A 22615-nucleotide genomic window follows, 5' to 3' on the forward strand; every position below is an offset into this window, starting at 1 on the left:
GGCCAGGATTTCTACACACTACTAAGTTCCAAATAGGTGTTGTGACTACGCCTTATGGTGGCAAATAGCCTTAGCGTGGCTTCACACCATAGATAGGTAATCACCTCCATCCTTACTACATACTTCTTTATAGAATATAACAATAAACAATCATTCTACATTAATATGAGACTATTGAGTGCATACCATTTCCAATAGGTTATAAGCCCGGAATTTCGCTACCATGGTCTCTACACTGTTAACTAGGAACACTCACCTATTTAATGATTTGGTGTTGTGGGAGTTAAACGAATATTCCCACATTCTTACTATATATTTTCTATTCACTCTTTTATCCTTTCTTCTATAGATAGCTATATAAGATAGCTACGTAGGCGTTTAATATACACGCAGCTATATTAATTTAGATCTAGAATTTTTTAAAGCTTAAAGAGTAAGAAAACTACTAGTCGTGGTTAAAGAAGATAAAGAGTACTCTAAAGTACTACGGTCTATAGAACATAGTGAAATAAGGATCAATACTATTTCCAGACGACCTATTAAAGAAAATTACTATTACGAATATACTAGCTAATAAAACTCATCGTATAAGAATTACCGTATTGGGGCCTATTAATCAGTAGGTTTTAACTTATAATGTCGAGGTGAAGGTCTAGAAGAACCTTAATAATTAAGTATTGGAACTTATTTACTCGATGTGTGAGGACAAATCAATTAAAGTAATAGAAGATGAGGAGGTAATTATAATAAGATAGATTAGACTTCAAATCGACTATATTGACTTCGGATTCGTACTTCGCTTTACGAAGTTGTAGGAACTATAAAACATTATTATAACTAATAATAATAACTCGATTAAGATCTATATTACTAATATATATATAAAATTTAAGAACCTTAAGCGTATGGGAGCTCTAATCGATAAATAGATTCTTATTATCCTATTATTAAATAATTTAAATAAAAAGTATAAGGACTTTGTATATCATCTTATTATATAACTTAATAACATATTAGACTTTAATAAAATTGTTATACTTCTTTATGAAGAAAACTGTCTTCTTAAGCGAGATAATAAGGAATAAGCTATGACTATTATTATAAAGAAATATTATAAGGAATAGGAGGATAAGAAGGCCTTTAGAGATAATAATAATTTAAAATATAGGAGTAATACTTTAGAATAAGGCCGAGGTGGAAATAACGGTAGAAATAATAACTATAACTTTAATTCTCTATTAAATAACTCGAATAGTATCTATTATAAGGGATTAGATAATATATCTAAGTATTTAAAGTACTTACTATTATTAAATAGAAGTAAGAAGAGGTATTAATTGTATAGCTGCTGGACTCTTTATAATAAAAAGATATCTAATTAATTTCGAAATAATAATAATAATAATAATAGTAATAATAATTTAAACTTTAAGTCTAAAGCGAATATGATTAATATAATTAATAGGCCGGACGATTTCGTAAATTAAAATCATACTTATATTTCAGTAATAGCCTATATTATAATCGATGGTGGGGATACTGTAAGAGATGAAGAGTATTGGGGCTACTTAGCTAACAGCTTAACATCTAAATTAGATGAAGGAGTGATAAATAAAGAGCTCGAAATTAAGTCTCTCGATTATCTCTTAATCGAAATAGCTAAATTGTAAGAATTATAAGAGAATATAGGGAATTAGTTAATATCTTAGCTTAATGTCAGCTTAAAATTAAGTAGTGAGGTAAGTCGGGAGACTAAAAATATCCTTAACTCTTTACTTAATTCTTTAGAGGATATCGAAATAATTAACGAATTGTTATATGAATTCTTAACTCACTTTCTCTTCTATACAGCACATATAAATAGTTAATCTACTATCATATACGAATAAATGATAAACTTAGACTATACTAATTATATATTCTTCGATAAAGACGAGTTTATCGATTATTAGCTATATTATATAGGTGTTATAATAGCTAATAGAATTATCGTTTAAACGTAGGGCTGCGATATAATTGAAATAAAATAGCTATTATAGAATAGATCTAGTAATATCGTGAAAATTAGTAAAGTCTTATATATTCTGGATCTTATATGCGGATTGTTTTCGATTAGTTAGGTCATACGAAAAGGATTTAAAATCACCTTTCTTAATGATGACTATTATATTCTTTAAGATAGTAAGCTTATTGATAGCGCTTCGAAGATAAATAATATCTATATCCTTAGTATCTTACAGTCTATAATTAAGGTTTTAATACTTATTTAGGAGAATATAAGAGCCTTAATAATAAGCTTAATATTTAACGAGGAAGCTATTGAGCTATAATATCGTTAAATGAAATATCTAAACGAGGCGGACTTTAAGAGACTAGTTAATATAAGTAAGGGCATTATACTAACTTAGAAATCTCGGGTTAGATTAATATATAAGGTCTATTTTAAGACTAAATCTATATGAAAGATTTTAAAAAGAGTATAATATGAGGTACTCGAAAAACTCGATAAGATCTATATGGACTTGGGAGGACCTTTCAATGTATCGTCTATTAATGGGGCCAAGTACTATATGCTTCTAATCGATTAAGCGACCCTTTAAATCTGGTACTTTATATATAAGTATAAGGATAAGACCTTCAAATTATTTCATAACTAGAAAACTCAGATAGAAAACGAATTCGGTTGTAAGGTCAAGATAATTCGTCTAGATAATAGTATCGAATTTATTAATAGTAAGTTTAAAGAATATTTTAAGGACTTCGGAATTATATAGAAGTCTATTATACTCTATACGCCTAAGCAAAATAGACTTAGCGAGGTATAAAATCGAATTATTATAAATAAGATAAGGGCTATACTTTTTAACTTGAAGTTATCCTACTATTTGTGATTAGAACTACTTTATATTAAAGTATATTAAAAGAATAGGAGTTCTACTACCCGCCTTTAGGGCATAATATTATATGAGATATAAATAGGCGAATAACTATATCTCGAATATATGAAGATTATCGGCTACGTTGTCTAGGTATATATATCTAAAGAAAAGCGTAAGAAGCTCGATAAATATAGTAAGAAGTGCTATCTGATTAGCTATAAAGGTATGAATATCTTTTAAGTATAAAATCTAGCCACTCGGCAAGTGAAATAATCCTCTTATATCGATTTTGATAAATTACGAATAATAATTACTGCGGTCTCGAATATTGACTATTAATTAGTCGAGGTTATTAATAATGATATAATAGATATATTTAATATAGAGAGTAACTCTATAGTGCACTAATATATATCTAAGGCCGTTGTCGATATCGACGCGGGCCCTATTAATATAAACAAAATTAGAAATATTCTTTTTAATGGAAATATCGGAGAAATCGGAGAAGTCGGAGATGTAGGAGATAGTAATGTGGGCCTAGAAGAATCCAACGATGATGATGTTAAAGAGATACCTCGAGGTAGCCCTATTGTTTACCCAGATCTATATCTTAATACGATATATAATTCTCGACTAAAACGAACTCCTATACCTTTTCAGAAAGTTCTTTTAAATAATAAATGAAATAATACTAAAATGTGAGCCTAGAGGGCCATTATTCACATCAAGTGTGATAAGACTTTTGAATCGGAACGCCTATATTGTAGGCAAGTTATACTGAGTTATAAGGATCTAGATTATTATGACTTCGATCCCGTCTTTGACCTCGCTGCTGCTGTTTAGTAAATAGCTGATATGAGATGCTAATAGGCTATTGCGGAGATTGACGATTTCGAGCTATTGATCTATGACTAGGTAATGGCTGGCTCCTATGCTAAATAATGAAAGGAGGCTATAAATAAGTAAATGAATTCCTTTGTTATAATGGATACTTGGAAGCTTATTTCGAGGATGAAGGATATGCTAGTTCTTATTGGTAGGTGGGTCTATAAGATAAAGAAGAAACTTGATGGCTTTATTCTCTATAAAGTACGCTGGGTAATTCGAGGTTTTGAATAGATCTACGGCGTTAATTATGACTAAACCTTCGTCTTAGTTGTTAAGTCTATGTTATTTAAGGTACTATTTATAATTATGATATACTACGACCTGGACTATAAGTAAATAGATGTTATTATCGCATTTTTTAATATACTGCTAAAGGAAATCATCTATATGAAACAGTTTAAAGGGTATGAGAAGAAAGATAACAAAGTATATCTACTACTTAGAGCACTATATGGTCTAAAGCAATCGCCACGAGAATAATACTTTACTTTATGGGACTTCCTTGTATTCAAAGGATTTAAATCAACCGAATTCGATTACTTATTTTTTGTTAATGAGAAAATACAACTCATTGTTAGCGTATATATAAATAATATTTAGATTTATGATTTAAAAGGATTAAAACTGATATCGAAATTTAAACGAGACCTTTATAAACGATTCGCTATAACCAATCTCGGGCTATACTCATATTATTTGGGTATGGAAATCTAGAGAAATTAAAGGGAGAGAATTGTTCGAATTACGTAAACGACGTATCTAAGGAAGGTACTGTTATGATTTAATATGACTAACTATATATCTGCTCTTATATTAATGGTAGTGGGCACTTAACTATAAGAGGAACTGGTCGATAAGATTAAACCAGAAGTTATTTAGGAGTATCAATTAATGATGGAATTAATAATGTACCTCATGATTTAGACTCATTCAGATATCTATTTTATCGTTATAATTCTTTCTCGATATAATCATAACCTTAATTTAAAATATATTATAGTCGTTAAATGAGTTATTCGTTATCTAAAGGGAATATTAATTTATAATATTATATATGGGACGGCTGATGTATTGGAAGGCTATATGGATGCTGATTGGGCCTCGGACTAAGAGACCTATCGATCTCTTGGAGCCTATGTGTTCTTACTTTATGGTGGGGTAGTTAGTTAGACGTCTAAACGATAATAGTTTATTGCACTGTTATCTTGTGAGGCTGAGTATATGGCTTAGACTTAGATAGTAAAGGAAGCTGTTTGGTTGACTAGACTTCTAAGCGAATTAGATATTGGTTTTAGATTATCTGGTAGACTAATACTAATCAAAGTAGATAATTAGGGGGCTATAGCATTGATAAAGGACCCTCGCTTTTACTTACGCACGAAGTATATTGATATTCAATGGTATTTCGTGTGGGATCAAGTGGAAACGAGGGCAGTCACATTCGAATGGGTTTCTATAAATAAAATGGCTGCGGACGGGCTTACTAAGGCTTTTACTAATGATAAGTTTGTCACATTTATAAATCAAATTAGACTTAAGAAGAGTGGATAGGGAGTAGCTCAAATTCGGACTGTATGGGAGTGTTGAAACTAATAGTGTTTCCAGCCCATTATTTAGACTGTGTGGGAGTGTTGGAATCAGCTAATAGGAGGTCAGGATTTCTACACATTACTAAGTTCTAAATAGGTGTTGTGACTACGCCTTATGGTGGCAAATAGCCTTAGCGTGGCTTCACACCATAGATAGGTAGTCACCTCCATCCTTATTACATACTTCTTCATAGAACATGATAATAAACCATATTCTACATTGATATGAGACCATTGAGTGTATACCATTTCCAATACCTTGTCGCGAAGTGAAGCAGAAGACGCACAGAACTTCCGTCCTTGTTTCGTTGACTGTGGTATGCCAAATTAATGAGGTTTCAACCTATTGAACAAGTTATCGAATGTGTTATGGAGTTCACGTTTCTCATCAGAGATTGCACAGGAGAACTAGAACTCGCTAACAAGTCAGTGTAGCGCTAGAAAAAAAAACAGGCATCTTGTCTGGAGGTGGCCAGGTCTTCTGAGGCCATCTAACAATCTCAAATTTTGACAGGATAATGAAGGACATGAGCCCCCGTCCAAGACTGACAAAGAACTATAATTACATCAATGAGCAGGCCAAGACAGAAAAGCGAAAGCATCAACACGTCGATGTCACCCCCTCCGAGACCTGCATATTGGGACCACTAATGTACCTACAATTGAGGCCGTGCAAGTCTCGTGGTTTCAAGCGCTCACGATAGGACCACCAATGATCAGGAGAGGGATTGCGCCGGGAGTGTACGATGTTTCGTTGAAGTGATATAATGAATCAGGTAATCATTGGATACCCTCAAGATCTGTAACAGGATACAAGAGCTGAGAAGCCATGTTCCACCACGACCTTCACGCCTAGTACTGATTCTGGGTTCCAGTGCGAGCGAAGTAGACCTATCGGTGGTTCCTCTACACTTAACATGCCGGGTTTCAGAGTGGTTCCAACCCCATGGTGTCGCGTCTCGTCACTTGAGCGATATTACATCCATTGGCTGTTATGAGACCGGCTTCGGGCTTGAGTATGGGTCGACAAGTAACGGGTTGGAATGCTCTTTTACCCAAATTCCCTTTGTAGTTGACTGTTCGCGTCGGGCCCTTCCGCGTCGTTGGTCACTTGGCCCTGCCCAGTACTGCCTACGGGCAGGTCGAGACGGGGTCGGAGACGGAACCACGTAGGGAGCCTCACCGAAAGTCCTGAATATCAAGGTTCTAGTCTGATGCCTTGGCAACTGCTGACATAAGTGCCTCTGTAAAAACGGGCCGTGGACATTTTTCGGGCGCGTTGCAATTGCGCTTTCTGAGGAATGTTTTGGGGTTGCTTGGGGCAGGTTGAGCCCAGATGGGTGCTACCCGAGCTACCGGGTGCGCCTTCCGGAGCTGCCCTTGGTGACTGCCCTAGGTAGCCTTTCCGGCGGGCCGTTACCCGAGACCCTGGCGCTAGGATTTTTAGTACAAACGCTGTCTGCTTTTCAACATCAGTCTTCGGCTTCGTCAAAGCAATTTTGACTGATCCATAAAACGCTCGACCTCCACGATCTCTGCAAGAACTGACGTCCGTACCAGGAGTAAACTTCGTTTAAGCTAAAAAGCTGCGCTGACGCCGACTTGCTAGACGTCGATCCAAGGGTAGAAGCAGAGAAGTGGACAAGCATCATTAAAAAGTCTACTCTCCGTAAATGAAAGCTCTGTTATAGAGCAATTAACTCATACATGGAGAAGGATGCTCACCGGTAAGATGCAACACCTTCAATTCTTTCTGCTCAAAGGTATTACAGCCGCCATTCAAAGACAGACTCAAATTGGTATACGCCTATGGTCAGACGGTAGGTTTCAATAGAATTTCCGCCAAGAAGTTTGTATAAGGATTTGCACTATACTACATATGTGGACTCGACAGCAGCACACCCATACACTACCGAAAGCAGATCTCTGTAAAATTTCCTGACACAGAGCTCGCGCGCCCTACAGATGCTATCTCTCCCAAGTCTGACTCGAAATGAGATCTGCGAGATCGAAGCTTGGCACAGCCGCAAAAGTCTGTTTTCTCTTCCGAACTGCTAACTTGCATTTGCTCTTCTTGGCCACGTGGTCGTTGAGGAGACACGGACACTCGCGTCGAGAAACCACCCAAGCGTTATCCTTCTCTTCTCGACGGAGAGGGAAGCATGAGAGGCAGTATCAACGACCCGAAGTCTCTGCTGAGACCCCCCAGTAGGCTATCTGCTCGTTCTTGCCGCCCAACGGATAGTCCAGCATCGTCGCCCCTGCTTCAAGTTGGGCTTGAAAGCTTTTGAGCTTGCACTCGGTAAAGACACGCTGCTCACGCCAACGGGCCAAGTGGTCCATGGAATCTTGACAGCGGATCTATATCCAATTCTGAAGGTAGATCTACCTAGAAGTCAGCTCTTAGGAGTGTCAGGAACCTAGCCCCTTGAGCGGAGAATATTATTAACGGTTTCGTGTAGAAAGATCCCCCGACTATGACCGAAAGGCGTATTGAAGCGAAAATATGACCTGCAAAGGTTTGGCGGTAGGCCTTGAGCAGGAATTGCCGTCTTGACTGTCATGTCGAAATCAGCCGAGCGAACATAGCCTTGTGGACGAAGATAGACCTTCTCTTTGCTTGGTCACAAGAAAGCTGGAGAGCATTCCTTGGTATGGAGATGCATGAAAAATTTGGAAAACGGTGGACAACGAAAAGCGATTAGAATTTCAACTAAAGCGGACGTAGAGATTTGGATACTGATGTGAACAGGACAGGGCTACCTCAAGGTCAACATGAGGTACGTGGACTGAATTTCTCAGCAGTAGCGAGAGATAGCGCTCTCGTCAGGGTCATAAACCATCATTCATTATTACATAATCCCTCCCCCTTTCAAAGCAACTAATGTCTCAAATAGTCAAGCATTTACAACAACAAAGCCCTTAAAGCCTTCATCCAAACTCTCCTTTAGCTCTTTTTGGTAAAGCGGAAGTCCACCCGCGTAGCACAATTGTTCCCTCGGCTTCCCCGGAATATTGGCCCCCATATACCAACTATTAGCCGATGGAAACAGCGTCTTGTCACTCAGCTCCGTGACCTTGCGTCTCCAATCCTCCTCCGCCTCCCTCGTCGCCTCAATGCTCTGAATACTTTCGTCCCTCATCTTCCGAATGGAGTCCACGATCCAATCACCCTGGACCTCGACACAGGTGGGCCCATTGCTGAAGGCCGTGGGACCCTGGGCGCCATAGAGAAAGAACATGTTAGGAAAGCCGTTGCAGGTAGTGCCGAGGTAGGACCACGTGCCCATGGCCCACTTTTCGGCCAAAGGCTTGCCGTTGATGTCCTTAAGGCCCATGTTCTTCATGCCGCCCGTGACGGAGTCGAAACCCGTCGCGAGAGCAATAAGGTCGACTTCGTGTAGTTTACCATCCGCGGTAACAAGGCCACGGGGACGGACTTCGATAACGGGGTTCTTGTTGACGTCGATGACGTGGACATTTGGTTTGTTGAATTGCTCGTAGAAGTCTTGCTCCAACGAGGGGCGCTTTGTCCCAAAGGCGTGAGGGGGTTCGAGAGGTGCGAGGATATCGGCGATGGCAGGGTCGGTAATGCGAGCGCGGGTTTTCTTTGCCCAGAAATCGTAGTGGTGGCGGTTTGCTTCTTTGTCGTAGAGCATGTCTTTATAGGTAGCGAGCCAGAGCTTGAAACCTCCTTCTTCCCAGAGCTGTTCGAAGAATTTTTCTCGTTCCTCGGAGCTATCGTCCAGGGTGTTTTTCTGTATGTAATCGAATGGGAAGCCGGCGAAGGTCGATTTGCGGTCGCGAAAAAATTGCTCGTAGTCGAATTTGCGATCCTCTTGTTCCTTCGAGGTGAGGCTTGCTTGTTGCATTGGCAGACAGAGATTGGGAGTGCGTTGGAAGACTGTCAGTTCTTTGGCTCTCTTCGCGCATTCTTGTGCTATCTGGATGCCGGTGGACCCAGTACCAATAACCGCAACTTTCTTGCCAGCAACATCTACATCTTCCTCGGGCCAGAAAGACGAGTGATGTATTGCGCCTTCAAAGGTGTCAAGGCCTGGCCAGTCCGGAAAATTTCGTTTGGCAGCAAACCCAGTAGCCAAGATCAGATACCTGCATCTTGCAGTCTTGCCATCTTCCGTCTTGACAGTCCATCCCGGTCTTTTCTCGTCCCACTCGGATGACACCACAGCGCTCTCGAAGACAACGTCCTTTTTGACTTGCAGCTGCTGTTCGACATGGTCAAAGTAACGTCTCAGCTCCTGCCAACCGGGGTATTTGCACGACCAAGACCAATTCTTCCATACCTTCTCAAGCGAGTATTCGTATACGGGAATAGGAGAATCGACACGGGCGCCAGGATAGCAATTCCAATGCCAGATGCCGCCGAGGTCTTTTCCAGCTTCGAAACATTTGACATTGAAGCCAAGCTCGTCACGAAGTCGGTGTAACAGGTAGACGCCTCCAAATCCAGCGCCAACGATGAGGATGTCTGTTTCAATATCTTGTGGCACACCACCTGATTGCGCACTCTGATCTTTTCTTGTTCGAAGGTGGTCTTTGCGGAGGGATATAGAGGAGCTGGTAGGCAAGGAGGATGCGTTGGCTGCCTGGACATTGAGGTGGGATGCAACAGCATGGTTTCTTGATGAGAAATGACTCAGGACTCAATCAGGTTGAGAATGAAGCAGGGACTTACAGGTTCTCGATGTCATCCATCCGAGGCTCCAGTCGAGCCATCGGCTCTGCGTTTTGCGCCATAGTGGTTAGATGGTAAAATGCAAGTATCTGAGAGTCCCCGCCTCAATATGATACAACAAGAGGGTCAACTTAACGCAGTACAGAAACTTGTGAGATCAAGAAGAATAGAGAACTGAGAGGCATTATATCGTATCTGAGGTATACATATTCTGATTGGGGATGCAAGTCCCTCGATTCCCCTCCTTTCGACGGCCCATCGGGTCGATTAGGGGCCAATGAATAGATACGAGTCGTGTCACGGTTCGATCGGTGACTTTATCTTACCCCACACTTTGGTGTCCCTCTCTGCAAGTCGACGGTTACATCACCCGACAGCTTGTTAGCGTGTATTACTTTGAAGATCAGCAATGCAGATACTAATAAAGGAAGGAAGCCGGGCCGTTCGTGCCCCGACCTCTACAAGTACAAGGCACAACTTGAATACCTTAGACCTTAAGGACAGTTCCCCCCCGCCGCCCCCCCCCCCGTCCATACTAAATGCGGTATAAACTCTCGATTGCCTTCTAAGTATGCTACAGGCACTCTACAGCGAAGAACACATTAAAGATTACCCAATTGACTTACATCCTCCTCCCTAGGCCAGCAGCTATGCTGTTATCAACAGCCGTCCTTCGCTCCTCTTCGGCAATAAACGCGGCATAATGACACTTACTCTGGCCATAGTCGTCGCTACCGTTGGAATAAAAAACCATGGGCGCAACCCATGACTGTTATGGCTTGGTTCTATGCTTCCGTTTAAATTTGCACTGCGATCTCTGTTCTGCGTTCGCTGGTTCGTTCTGCCGCGCTACCCTAGTAATAAGGCCTGGCTTCAGCGAGGAAAGAAGACACTGTGTCCAAAATTCCAGTCATGGTGTTGGTAAATACCTGGGTATGCAGTTACTGCTATAATGAGACCTATCATTAGATGTGGTAGTCTTAATGATATCTGTTGTGTCTAAAGAAGAAGGACTCTATGTACAAGAAGATAGCCTTTATATATCAATGTACTAGGCTGAATAAGTACTAGTGGTAGCGTGTGTTGAGTTACCGACACTGGCAAAAACCGAAAAAGATGAGGCTATTCGCCTGCTATCAAAACATTACTTCTTCAAATCCTTCTCCGCAATGCTCTCCATAACTGCAATTGTTCCCTTTGCTGTGGGCGTAGATCTGATCATGCTAGGTGTATTTCTAGTAGCAATGAGAGAAAGATGGACCCTCATGGCCAAATCCCTGGACAGCTACATCAAGAATGCACCGTCTATATACTCCATGCACCTATCCTTGGCCTGTAGCCTTCCGCTTCTCCGTATCACGAATGTAGCCGAGCGGAGAGGCGAGCCAAGAGGCGAGAAAATGAGCATGCTGGGAGGCGAAAAGTGGAGCGAGAAAATGAGTATGCTGGGAGGCGAAAGGTGGATCGAGATTGCTGAGCGAGAAAGTAGGCTCTCTGAGAGTCGATATGGTGCGCGGACGTGAAACCGCAGAGAGTTGGCTCGTGTTGATAGGGCTGCTATCTTGAATGACTTGGTTATCCTCAGGCTGTTGTTGCTGAATTGGCTGCATTGGCTGTTTCTGAGGCTGACGTGGAGGGCCGTCGCTTGGGGTTGGAGGGAGAATCGGAGTAGTATTCTCTGGTTGATAAGGCGGTTGCGGGGGGAGAGGAATAGTGTTCTCCGGTCGATAAGGCTGTTGTCCCTGTATTGATTGAACCGGTTATTGCTAAGGAGGGTAAGATTGAGACTGCTTTGATGGAGGACGTTCTTCGTCGTTCGGTGGCCATGGGTCGTTCGGTGGCCATGGGATATCTTCCTGAACCACATTTGCCAGTGCTTGGGCTATGGAAATCCCTCTCCCTTTTTGAACATAGACTCCGTTGGTCCGTAGGCAGTCTCGTAAGCCACAGATATTGTCTTTGGTAAGCTTTTTAAAGTCCTCTTTGGCGAATAGTTCAAATTCCTCAGCAAAGATGTCAGAGAGGGACTCCCATTTGTTCTGGTTGTACTCTTGTATTCTCCAATGAACGAGTTGATTGAGTCTCTCCTCGGTATCTGATGATTCAACTCCTTTAGATAGCATGTCCTTTAGTTGATGTAGAGTCATAGTGTCAGGCGGTTCGGCTGAAGATGAAGAATCAGGTTTCTTGTCCTTGGAGTCCATTTTGGGTGTGTGTGTTATGTGTTATGTGTTAATATGGTGTGAAGCTTAATGGTGTTTGGTGTTTTCTGGGTGTTTTCTCTGCTGGGTAGAAGTCGTAGGAATTGTAGAAATTGTAGTTCTATTCAATCGTATCATCAAGTGAGCGGAATCGATTGAGTAACCATAGAACCGTGTGAAGCTATCGCGGCGATATCGAGGCGGACTTCCTTCAAGAGTATGGCCTTGCTAATCTGTGTACTAGTATTGAAGTACACTGATCAGTGTTGGTAAATACCTGGGTATGCAGTTACTGCTATAATGAGACTTATCACTAGATATGGTAGTCTTAATGATGTCTGTTGTGTCTAAGGAAGAAGGACTCTATGTACAAGAAGATAGCCTTTATATACTAATGTACTAGGCCGAATGAGTACTAGAGGTAGCGAGTGTTGAGTTACCGACACAAGGCTCGTGAGGGCTAGATGTCAGCGTGTCTAGTTCCTTCTATGCATGCGTCCCTTCTACATCCTTCCATGCATATTCCATCATTGTTCCTTTCATGTAGCTAGCCATAGATAGCAGTGCTTTGTTCTCCATCAGCTACATAACGGCTGATGGCCCCACCACTGAATCTACACGCTTTCTACCATCACCACTGCTGTGCTACGCTGAGGCTAGAGAGCGGCTTCGTGCAAAGCAAGAACGAGTGCCTTTCCACGAAGAAGATGCCGAGCGGTTTAAGGAGACTGCGTACTTCGATCTCGGCTTGTATGACACTTTCTGGACGAGCTCCTTACCGTGAGATAAGCAGACGCTGAGCTAAGGTCATTTGAGGATCATGATCGACCAAAAGGGGAGGTGGAAGCCTTGGGAGGCTTACGCCCGCAGACTATAGTCATTTGCTGGGACCGCCGACTATTGGAATTTGATGTGTGGGAAGGAGAGATGGAGATGTTAGGGTGTACCATGAGCTACAATGAGGTGGTTGGGGTCATGGAGAAGGTAACGGGAAGGAAGATATTGGTGAAGGAAAGCAACAAGGAAGAGTTGAAGGAGATGATCAGGGAGGATGAAGGAGCGAGGTTCTACAACCAGGCGAGGCTGAGCATTGCTCAGGGTGATGCAAAAGTGGAACCGACTCTGAATAAGCTCGCCCCGGACGTGAAACCCTGGACAGTTGAGGAGTACCTGGAAAAGCATTGGAGCGGCGTGGAGATTGGAGAAGCTGTTGAGGCGAAGGGCAACATCCTCACGTAAGCGAAGAACGGGTGCCGCGGCCAAGCTAGTGATCTGGTGAACGTCTACCACGATTGATGCAAGTCGGTGAGTCAAGTCTGCAATTCGCCAAAAACTCTCCTAGCGGCATGTTGCGCATAGCGCGAGAAGTAGGAGTATAGCCATTATCCTGACGGTCAAGGGCGCAAAAGACCATCCGCTTCAACCTTACAAGCGTCAACCATCCGGTCCTTTCATTTACCAATGTCTGCACGTCTGACGTCTTCGCGTCATTCGTGTCATAGGGGCTTAGTATTCTGCCCCTTTGCAACGTAAAAGTAACAACAACCATGCCTCAGGCGCTCGCCTTTACGCTGTCATTGTCCTTATATTTTCTAAACCTCATTCCATTGTTTGCATCAGCAGCTGTTTTCCTGCCCTCCATCTCTCCAAACAACGACGTTTCTCTCGCCCTCTCTCCTACTGCCAAACTCAACACCAACCTCACCGCCATTCCACATGGTCAAATCCGTTGCGTCCTCCCCTACCCGCACCCCATAGACCCTGTCAGTCTCCGCACCTGCCAACCCACAATCGACCGCCTACTCAGTTATCCTTGGATCGACACTCCGCAAACATACCGTTTCTCGCAAGACCGAAAAGGACTCATCAAGATAACGAGCACGTTTTGTGCCATTAGTCTCGATCGAAAATACCATGCTGGAGAGATTACGATTTCGCTCAGGCAGATTTTGCAGAGCGTGATAAGAATTTTATCGCTTTGTAGTGCGTATGGGGAGGGCGGATGGCAGTATATGGATCCGCCTTGGACGGACTGGATCGTGATTATACAGGGCACTAGAGATATGGCGGTTGGAAGCAATGGCACCATCGGAGAATTGGAAGGGAACTTAGTGCATGTAGGCGAAGAGGAGTGACCTCGGGGCGGTCGTAGCACAAATCTTTCGACAGATCCATGGATTAAGTATGCCCTTAACAATGGCCAGATCCAAGCCGCCAGGATGGTGGTGCGGTGTCTGTGTTTGCCTCTCCACCTCACATCAATGTACCCGCGGTCTACGCTTGCTTCACCTCTTTCCTTCTTCGAAGGAAAAGTGTTTCCTAAAAAGGTCTGCCGGTAATCATTGCCATCACAAACTTCTCGCTCTCCTCTACATGCATTTCCACTGCATTGCGGCGCAAGCTTCCTCCAGCCCCTCAGGGCTAAACTTTGGGGCCGTCGAGGCATGGCCCTGAAACATTGTTGCTTGTAGCGGGATCATGCGTACATCCTTCTCTTGTTCAGAAAAACAGCCATCAAAAACATATGCCTAGATCAATCGAATTATATCGCAGTGGAGAAAATCCAAGTGTGCCAGCGACGTGCCAAGGTCTGCGTCTTGGGCTTTTGCGTCGAGGAACCATTTGGTCCATTACCATCACGGCGCTTTTGGTGGATCGAAAGACAGACACGCTGTGCAGCAAGGGAGGTTGAGCTTATCGAGTAGTATAATTCAGGCGAGGGATTGGGTTCATGGCATGTTTTGTCCTTGGTTTGAGGGTAGGTGGTGTGCGCGGGCGAACGAGGGTGGTTGCTTTTCCATCAAGCTTTCGTTGGAGCACAGTTTTTGCGTGAAGACAGACGGGAGGTGTGGAAAAATATCAGGGTATGGATGAAGGGGTTTGTCGAGTCTCAGACAGACGCCGAGTCTTAACGGTCGAGATGAGTGAGTCATGCATGAAGACTCTTGATGGGTTTATAAAGATTCAAATCTCCTCTCGCTCCTGACATTGTACTAAATGATAACTCGAGATGACTGCCTCGTCTACTCTCGACTCGTCGAACGCAATCGCACGTGTAGTTCCGCAACCACATGGTCGACAAGTGAATGTGCGCGAAGACATCGACAGCTTCCAATAATTGAGATTTGAAGAGTCATTTCGGCTTTACGAAATCACGTCTCCCTGATTGAACACTCAGCACAGTCCGCTGAGCTATTCGCTCAACTCCAAACTGGTTGGCAACACTATCGCTTTGGTAATTTTTGAACAATCACAGTGAAGACGACTGGTGTTCGACTGACAAGATGACGTTAAAGTGGCCGATGGCCGCATCCAAATGCTATCAAGTCGACCTTCTTACTCCTACATAGTACACACACTGGATCATTCCGACAACCAGTGCGGTGTTTGCGGGAGTACTTTGAACGCGATGTCTGTACGCGCATGCGCATCGTGCAATTTCGAGACCTGTGCACCTCGCGGGATGAAGGAAGCCAGTGGTGCCTACACTTCAAAGGAAACTGGGTGCTCATGAGCTTTGCGGCTTTGCATACCATGGTGATAGAAGTCACATATCAACCTCCTCCACTTCATCGATTTGGTGATTTTCATCCGTTAAGTAAGGGGATTGATTTAGCTTTCTCGAATACCAGGTGCGCTTCTTGAATGCAAGATAATGATCTCTTCACTATCCTCGCGTGCGAATGAGCAAACTCGAAGAACGGGCGTCGAAGCGCAACCGCCCGTGGTCTCAAGCAATGAACTCCCCTTGACTCCGATCTCTTCTTTGAGTTTCGACATTGAACTATACAACGAGCCATTTCCAATGCCCCAGATGGATTAGCATTCTACCAATTATCGTATCTATCTTCTACGACCGTCCCACACGAAGCACTTCCATCAGCTAGGTTACACCACAATTACCCCTCAACACAAGGAATTACAAATGTCACTGCACAAAAGACATTGGCCAAACGGTGTGGTGAGTGGACAAGGGGCTGCTCCGGACATCTACAGGCAGGACTGCAACACGGCGCTCAATCTCTTCATACGAGATGTAAGTCGATACGAAGAGCGTGACACGAAATGGCTCTCTATTGGTGTGCCAGCGTCTTGGATGGTCCCGGCCTATCAGAGGACTCCGAAGAGATACACTTTCAGTGAGTCGCGATAGCTGCCATGATAGTGCGGATCGCCACAGTGGGACTGGGGGTTAGTGGGTTTCATGACATCATGGCCCTGTTGGTACCCCTGTTGGTACCCATGTTGGTGATGGGTCGATGAGAGAGTCATACAGTCGACCTGGGCTATAACGATATATCGTTTCATGGAGACAGCATCGTTACAACCAAATTATCGTTAAGCCTAGATTTACACTAATTACTACTAAAATACGCCTAAATCGATATCTACTTTTACGCAGAAGCCTTATGAGCCTTAATCTCTCTCTCATATCGATTCAGACGTATAATTAGTATATTATCGTCGTCGTTTTATTATTTCTTATATAATTATAGATATTTCAGTAGCTTTAGAGTCTCTAAATTCTTAACACGAGATATCGAAATATCCTCTTTATTAGTCTTATAAGCTTATTCTTTATAACTATAGATAACTGCAATTAGATCTATAATATTCTTATCTTTATTAACTATATTCTTATTAATAGAATTTAGAAAACGAGCTATATATATTATCGATTTAATTTTTTTCTAAGAAGCTAAGATCTAGATTCGCTTATTTATTTAAGATAATATATTATTATAGATCTTAATATTCTATATAAGTTTCTTAGCTTAGTCTATAGCCCTTATAGCATATTCGATTATAAAATTATATTTGAAATTAAGAATTCGCGCTTTTATCTAGTAATTATATATTATAGTAAACGTTATATCTTTCTCTTAGACGACGATTCTCTATCGTATAGCTTATAGAATATTTATCGAGATAATTAGATCTCTATTTATATCGTATTTCGAGCATATATAGCTTAGTTATCTCTTTCTATAGTATACTTTTTAAATACGAATAATATCTTAATTTAGAGACTAATAAATAAATATTATACTAGTAGAAAGGAAAATAATAGTAATATTTTATAAATTAATGAGATATATCTTAAGTAGAAGATCTAGGTCTATTTTATAAGCTAAAAACTTATCGATAAGTAGAATAATCTTTCTACTCTCGATCTAGTTATCGAATTATAGTATATACTTTTTAAAGATTATCTTAGTTATTTATACTATTCTATTAAATCTCTAAATTATAACGAGATTCTTAACTTTTATATTAGCGTTATTAAAGAATCGTAATATCTTTATCTTTCTAATAAACTATAACTTTAACTTTCTACTTCCCGTTACATTATAATAGAAATTCGCTATAATTTAAGTCTTCTTATACTTATCGTTAATAGTCTACTTAGTTATTAGCGTATCGTTAAGACTTATTTTCTAGAAGAGATCTATCTTATTTATATTAAAGATATTCTTAAGCTTTATATCTTTTAGATTCTTATATAGCTCTATAAGCTCTTCTTCGATAATTACGCGATCTATCGCTCTAGATTTATTATAACGATAAAACTTTTTAATCTTATATCTAGTCTTAAATATATCTAGCTAATTAGTAGAAAAGTAAGACTATAATTTATCGTTATATTGAAAAAGCTTATTTTAAAATATTAAGACTCATCTGCAAATCTGAAAAATTAATTTCCGCACGATTTCCGTCGGGTCCGCACGATCAGCACGATTTAGTCTATTTAGTAGACTTTATCTATATCTAAATCCTTTCCGCCAGTTCTATCAATTTAGCAACTTTAAAAATTTTTAGTAACTTTAAAATTTTTACGTAATATACTCTAATATACTTTAAGTATTATTCTATATACATATAGCATTAATATATATTATTATTAATATACGTATTATTATACGCTATATTAGAGTATTACCTACGCGATTAATTTTATTAAATTATTTAATTCTATGGTCAAATTTAAGTTAATATTAATACTCGTTATTATAGAATCTTATCATCGTAACGTCGATTATTAGAACTTTTCTTTTTTTATACGTATTGCTATTAAACTAGTAGAACTAGCGGAAAAGATTAAGATAGTTATTAAACTAGCGGAATTTAGATAGATTCTAATCAGATTTGCTAATTCGGCGGATTTTGTGATTTCCGCGACATACGCGCGATCAGCAATTTCAAATTTTGCAGGAACTTTTCAGATTTGCAGATGCTATTTCTTTAAGAATCTCTCTAGTAATTATAGCCTCCTTTTTCTACTATCGCTGTTATTAATCGAATAACGTATTTTCTAGATTCGGCTACTCGTATACGCGCTGTTTCTTTTAATTAGAGTAAGAGACTTCGCTATCTAGTCGTTGAAATTTAGCTAATAAATTCTTAGAGATCGTAGATTAATTTAATTAATAATCGTATTTCTTTAAGAACTAGGCCTAAAGCGTCTCTATCTTACGCTTTTTATCTAATCTAGTCGCATTATATAGATATAGGTCTCGTCGTTTAACGTCGATAACTGCTCGATATTATTTTTAAATAGAATTAAACGATGAGAGAGAGATAGATATTCGAGAATTACTGAAATTCTATTTCAATAGCGACGACGATAGCGAGAATATATTAGTTAGAGCTATTGAATATTATAATATTATTAAATTTATTAAATAAATGCTAACGATATCGTAGTAGATAAGTTATCGTTATTTTACACTAAAAATAATTATTGCATGGCTGTATAATCGTTATAACTAGAATATCGTTATATGGCGAATCGTTATAGCTCAGGTCGACTGTAATAATAGATAATGATCGTCGCGGAGAATCGTAAGACACCGGTGTCTTGGTAAGGAATGTTGGAGACATGCCTGTAAAGCCGTCTGATATTTTTGATTTGCGCTCCACAGCGTAGTTTCGGGGGGTGCTTTATTATCGTGAGCTGCTATATGAAGAATGCTTACTTTATTTGCATCAGCTCGGTTGGATGAACTTTGATACGCTTTTCTTCTTCTCGGGCTTACAGCTCGGCAGAGGTGAAAAAAAGTTCGATAGGGAAGTAGATGCTAAGTATATGCACCTCGTTCGGAGTAAAAGGAATACACTTAGCATATGCCAGCACCTCATCGGGGGTGAAGAAAATTAAATTCAGTTTAGCGACATTGGCTCGCGCGAGGTAACTTACCCACAATAAAAGCATATACTTAGCATATACTATCGAAATATAGCCCCCACGCATCCCAGCCACCGTATTTCCCAGCCACCTGATTTTATACTATAATATAATTAGTAGATTACGGAGATTGAGGCATATGCATAGTATATGCCTGTATCCCCCTCTAAAGTGCCAACATTATTTTGGACCCGGCCCGAGTTCATCCGGGGTGAAACGGATACGTTCAGCATATGCTATGAGTTCATTCGGGGTGAAGCGAGCATATGCCGAAGCTTCACCCCTGCCGAACTTTTTTTCACCCCTGCCGAGCTGTAACCCGCTTCTTCTCTTCTTCATTGATTGTTGGCGAGTTCGGAACGCTGGTGAAGGCTTTTTTGTGTGCGTGAACAGGCACATGTAGTTCTGGACTTCCATTCTGGGCGACTAAATTAGCACTCAATAGACTTGTACCGTCTGCTTTTGGAGAGGCCAATGCGACTGTCAATAAAGAGTGAGAGGCTGAAATATCGACTGAGTGATCGCGGAATGAACTGTGTGTAGAATTCCTTATGCGATAGGGAAACACGGACATGTATTTGCGGGGCACGAGAGAGATTGAAAGGTCCTCTCCATACAATATTGTCACGTTCTTTGCGTGCCTTGAGAAATCTTGTCCCCCAAACCAGTGCACAGGCTATGAAGTCCACCTTACACTGGTGCTCCATGAAGTTGGCTGTTTCCTTCGAGTCAAGATGAGTCTTTCTGCTCTAGGTTCATAGATTACAGAGTTTTAGTCCATCAAACGGAAAAACACTAGTGTCGTTTCAAAAGAAGGGGCTGCGTTTCGAATCTACTGTTATAGCCGCGAAACATTAGCACCCGTCACCAACTTTTCAGGAGTCAGACGGCATTGGATCGCAAATCAGTGAACACTTAGTTCAACCCGCCCAAATCTGGCAACACGATCCATGCCACGTCATTCCAGCGGGTCTGAGCATGCAGGGCCATATATAGAACATGAATATGCTATCTTTTGCAGTGGCAGCCGCGGAGATCAGACAGATCCACCATGGAAATAAAGAATTGGTCGGAAGTACCTCGGCCTAAGGTCTTTAGTGGTACCAGTGTTGTAAGAAGACGCCCTCTACAATGCCTCATCTGGACCTTCCTCGTCGTTCTTTATATCCACTATATCAACCGTCGTCCCTCACCGGACCTGACCGCTCCAAAGCCACCTCCATTAGATGACATCCCGAATAAGATATGGCAGATCTTCTTCAACTACACTCCCATCGACTCCTACACCGACTCCATCCAAACCTGGATCACCAAAAACCAGGACTACCAGTACACGCTCGTCTCCGCCGCCGGCGCCAACGCTTTTGCCCTAAAAAATTATGCCAATCGGAGAGAGATTCTTTACCCGTTCCTCTCACTGCGCGTCCCCGTGCTGCGTTCCGACCTCCTCCGCTACATGCTTCTTGAGTCCGAAGGCGGAGTCTACAGCGATCTTGACACCGCTGCGCTGAAACCTGTCAACGAGTGGATACCATTACATTTGAAATCCAAAGTGCACGCCGTTGTCGGCATCGAGTACGACCAAGGAGAGGGAGAAGCATATCCTGGGATGGAAGGTCCAGGCTTGCAATTCTGCCAGTGGACAATGGCCGCTAGCCGCGGACATCCGCTCATGGCGCGCATAGTCACCGACGTAGTCGATGCACTGCACGCACTCGCTATGAAGAACGAGACGACAATCGCAGAGCTGCAGCCCAGCGACGAAGAAGTGGTTCAACTCAGCGGACCGGTCATCTGGACGAGAGCGGTTATGAAGACTCTGTCCGAGGCGACGGGGACTGAGATGAGTTATCGGAATTTCACGGGGATGAAGGAGCCGAGGTTCTTTGGAGATGTCATGGTGTTGCCGGTCAATGGATTTGGGACAGGGCAGCTGCATCCGGGGAGTGTGAGGAAGGGGTCCAAAGACGCTTTTGTGAGACATGGGTGGAAAGGGAGTTGGAAGCGGGATTGGAGCGACTAGTTTTACTTGGAGGTGGGTGGGATTTGGTGCTGCAAACGTGCTCATTTCTGTCCAACAAGGTACACCAGCCTACCTGAGCGTGAAAAATCCTCCGAATGCCTCCTCATCTCTGCCGATCAGCCCAGCACCTTACTGCTGGAATATCAATGTTGCTTTGTATGCAACGGATTCCCAGTCGAAATCATGTTTCTCGGAGTTTTTACAACGTTGAGTGCTAAAATGCTCGAGAAGATACAGGGGTGCTGCCAACGATAAGCTTGGACAATAACCTAGACCAAGTTCAACGTATGGAGGTGGTAGAACTGGCTTGTGCGAGGCCATCTGACATTCGAGACTCAGGGTGAAAGCAAACACATATGAAAGCCAGTCCGCATTGAATTAGATCCTCGGTGCATTTACCCACCGTCAAACCTTCAGACTTTGACACAACTTTTGAAAACCCTTCCTCGCCGTCGTCTGATGGACACGTATGCGTACCGAAGGCTCACACCTCCAAGGATGGGAGTTAACATGATGGTGAGCCAGGCAGACGGAGTTTAACACTGTCGTATAGAGGCTAGATTGCTCTTGATTTTCGTCCAGCCCTTCAACCCGCAGGTGCGACCGTTGTCTGATCCTCTCGTAACTTGCAACGCAAATATATGCCGGATGGCGCTTGCCAGTGCTTGAAGCTTTCCTTGGAGCTTCAACCAGCATTCTGATACATATGCCTGAATACGTTCCACAGCTTTTACTTATCGCACCTGAAGTCTATCGATTGCTCGGACGAGTCGCAAAGGTTGAGGCTGAGCGCTTGGTATCGCGCATGCGGAGCCTTGCGCACCGGTGACGGGAGGTAGCAGCAGGGTGTTACTGCAGGGGGGACTGGTTACGATTCGATTGTCGTGGACGTGACCGTTCATAAGCCAGCATGATCTACAGGTCTGGTCACCACACATGATGGGCGTTGGGAACATGCACAGAGCTTTGCGAACATCTGAGTCCTGTAGCCTTGTAGCCTTGAGGCATGGTGCAGTACTGGTTCTGCATGAAAGCTAGGCCGTATTTGCATCTGGATCCTGACGGCCAATCTACCTCTTATCTCGTGATGACGGTAATTTTCTTCTTCTTCTTCGAATGCGCTGCCATAACGGTTGTTGTGCACGAAGAC

At 42.0% G+C, this 22615-nt stretch overlaps 4 protein-coding genes across 4 annotated transcripts; 2 read left to right on the plus strand and 2 right to left on the minus strand.

The window, feature by feature from the left end:
- Positions 1–8253: 8253 nt before the first annotated feature.
- Positions 8254–10117, minus strand: HO133_002949 (uncharacterized protein; the record flags this gene model as incomplete). Its single annotated transcript, XM_037293873.1, has 2 exons — positions 8254–10000; positions 10056–10117. 2 exons carry the CDS (start codon positions 10115–10117, stop codon positions 8254–8256), a joined length of 1809 nt encoding a protein of 602 aa, XP_037149951.1.
- Positions 10118–11377: 1260 nt separating this feature from the next.
- Positions 11378–12259, minus strand: HO133_002950 (uncharacterized protein; the record flags this gene model as incomplete). The annotated part of the gene is made up of 2 exons (XM_037293874.1): positions 11378–11733; positions 11860–12259. 2 exons carry the CDS (start codon positions 12257–12259, stop codon positions 11378–11380), a joined length of 756 nt encoding a protein of 251 aa, XP_037149952.1.
- A 331-nt stretch (positions 12260–12590) lies between these two features.
- HO133_002951 (uncharacterized protein) lies at positions 12591–13495 on the plus strand (the record flags this gene model as incomplete). Its single annotated transcript, XM_037293875.1, has 3 exons — positions 12591–12623; positions 12804–13036; positions 13063–13495. The coding sequence occupies 3 exons, from the start codon at positions 12591–12593 to the stop codon at positions 13493–13495; spliced, it is 699 nt and encodes a 232-aa protein (XP_037149953.1).
- A 6998-nt stretch (positions 13496–20493) lies between these two features.
- On the plus strand, positions 20494–21465 carry HO133_002952 (uncharacterized protein; the record flags this gene model as incomplete). The annotated part of the gene is made up of 1 exon (XM_037293876.1): positions 20494–21465. The coding sequence occupies one exon, from the start codon at positions 20494–20496 to the stop codon at positions 21463–21465; it is 972 nt and encodes a 323-aa protein (XP_037149954.1).
- Between the last annotated feature and the right edge of the window lie 1150 nt (positions 21466–22615).

This window comes from Letharia lupina, assembly GCF_014066315.1.
Source record: "Letharia lupina isolate WasteWater1 chromosome Unknown contig_16, whole genome shotgun sequence".
NCBI classification, from domain to species: Eukaryota; Fungi; Ascomycota; class Lecanoromycetes; order Lecanorales; family Parmeliaceae; genus Letharia; species Letharia lupina.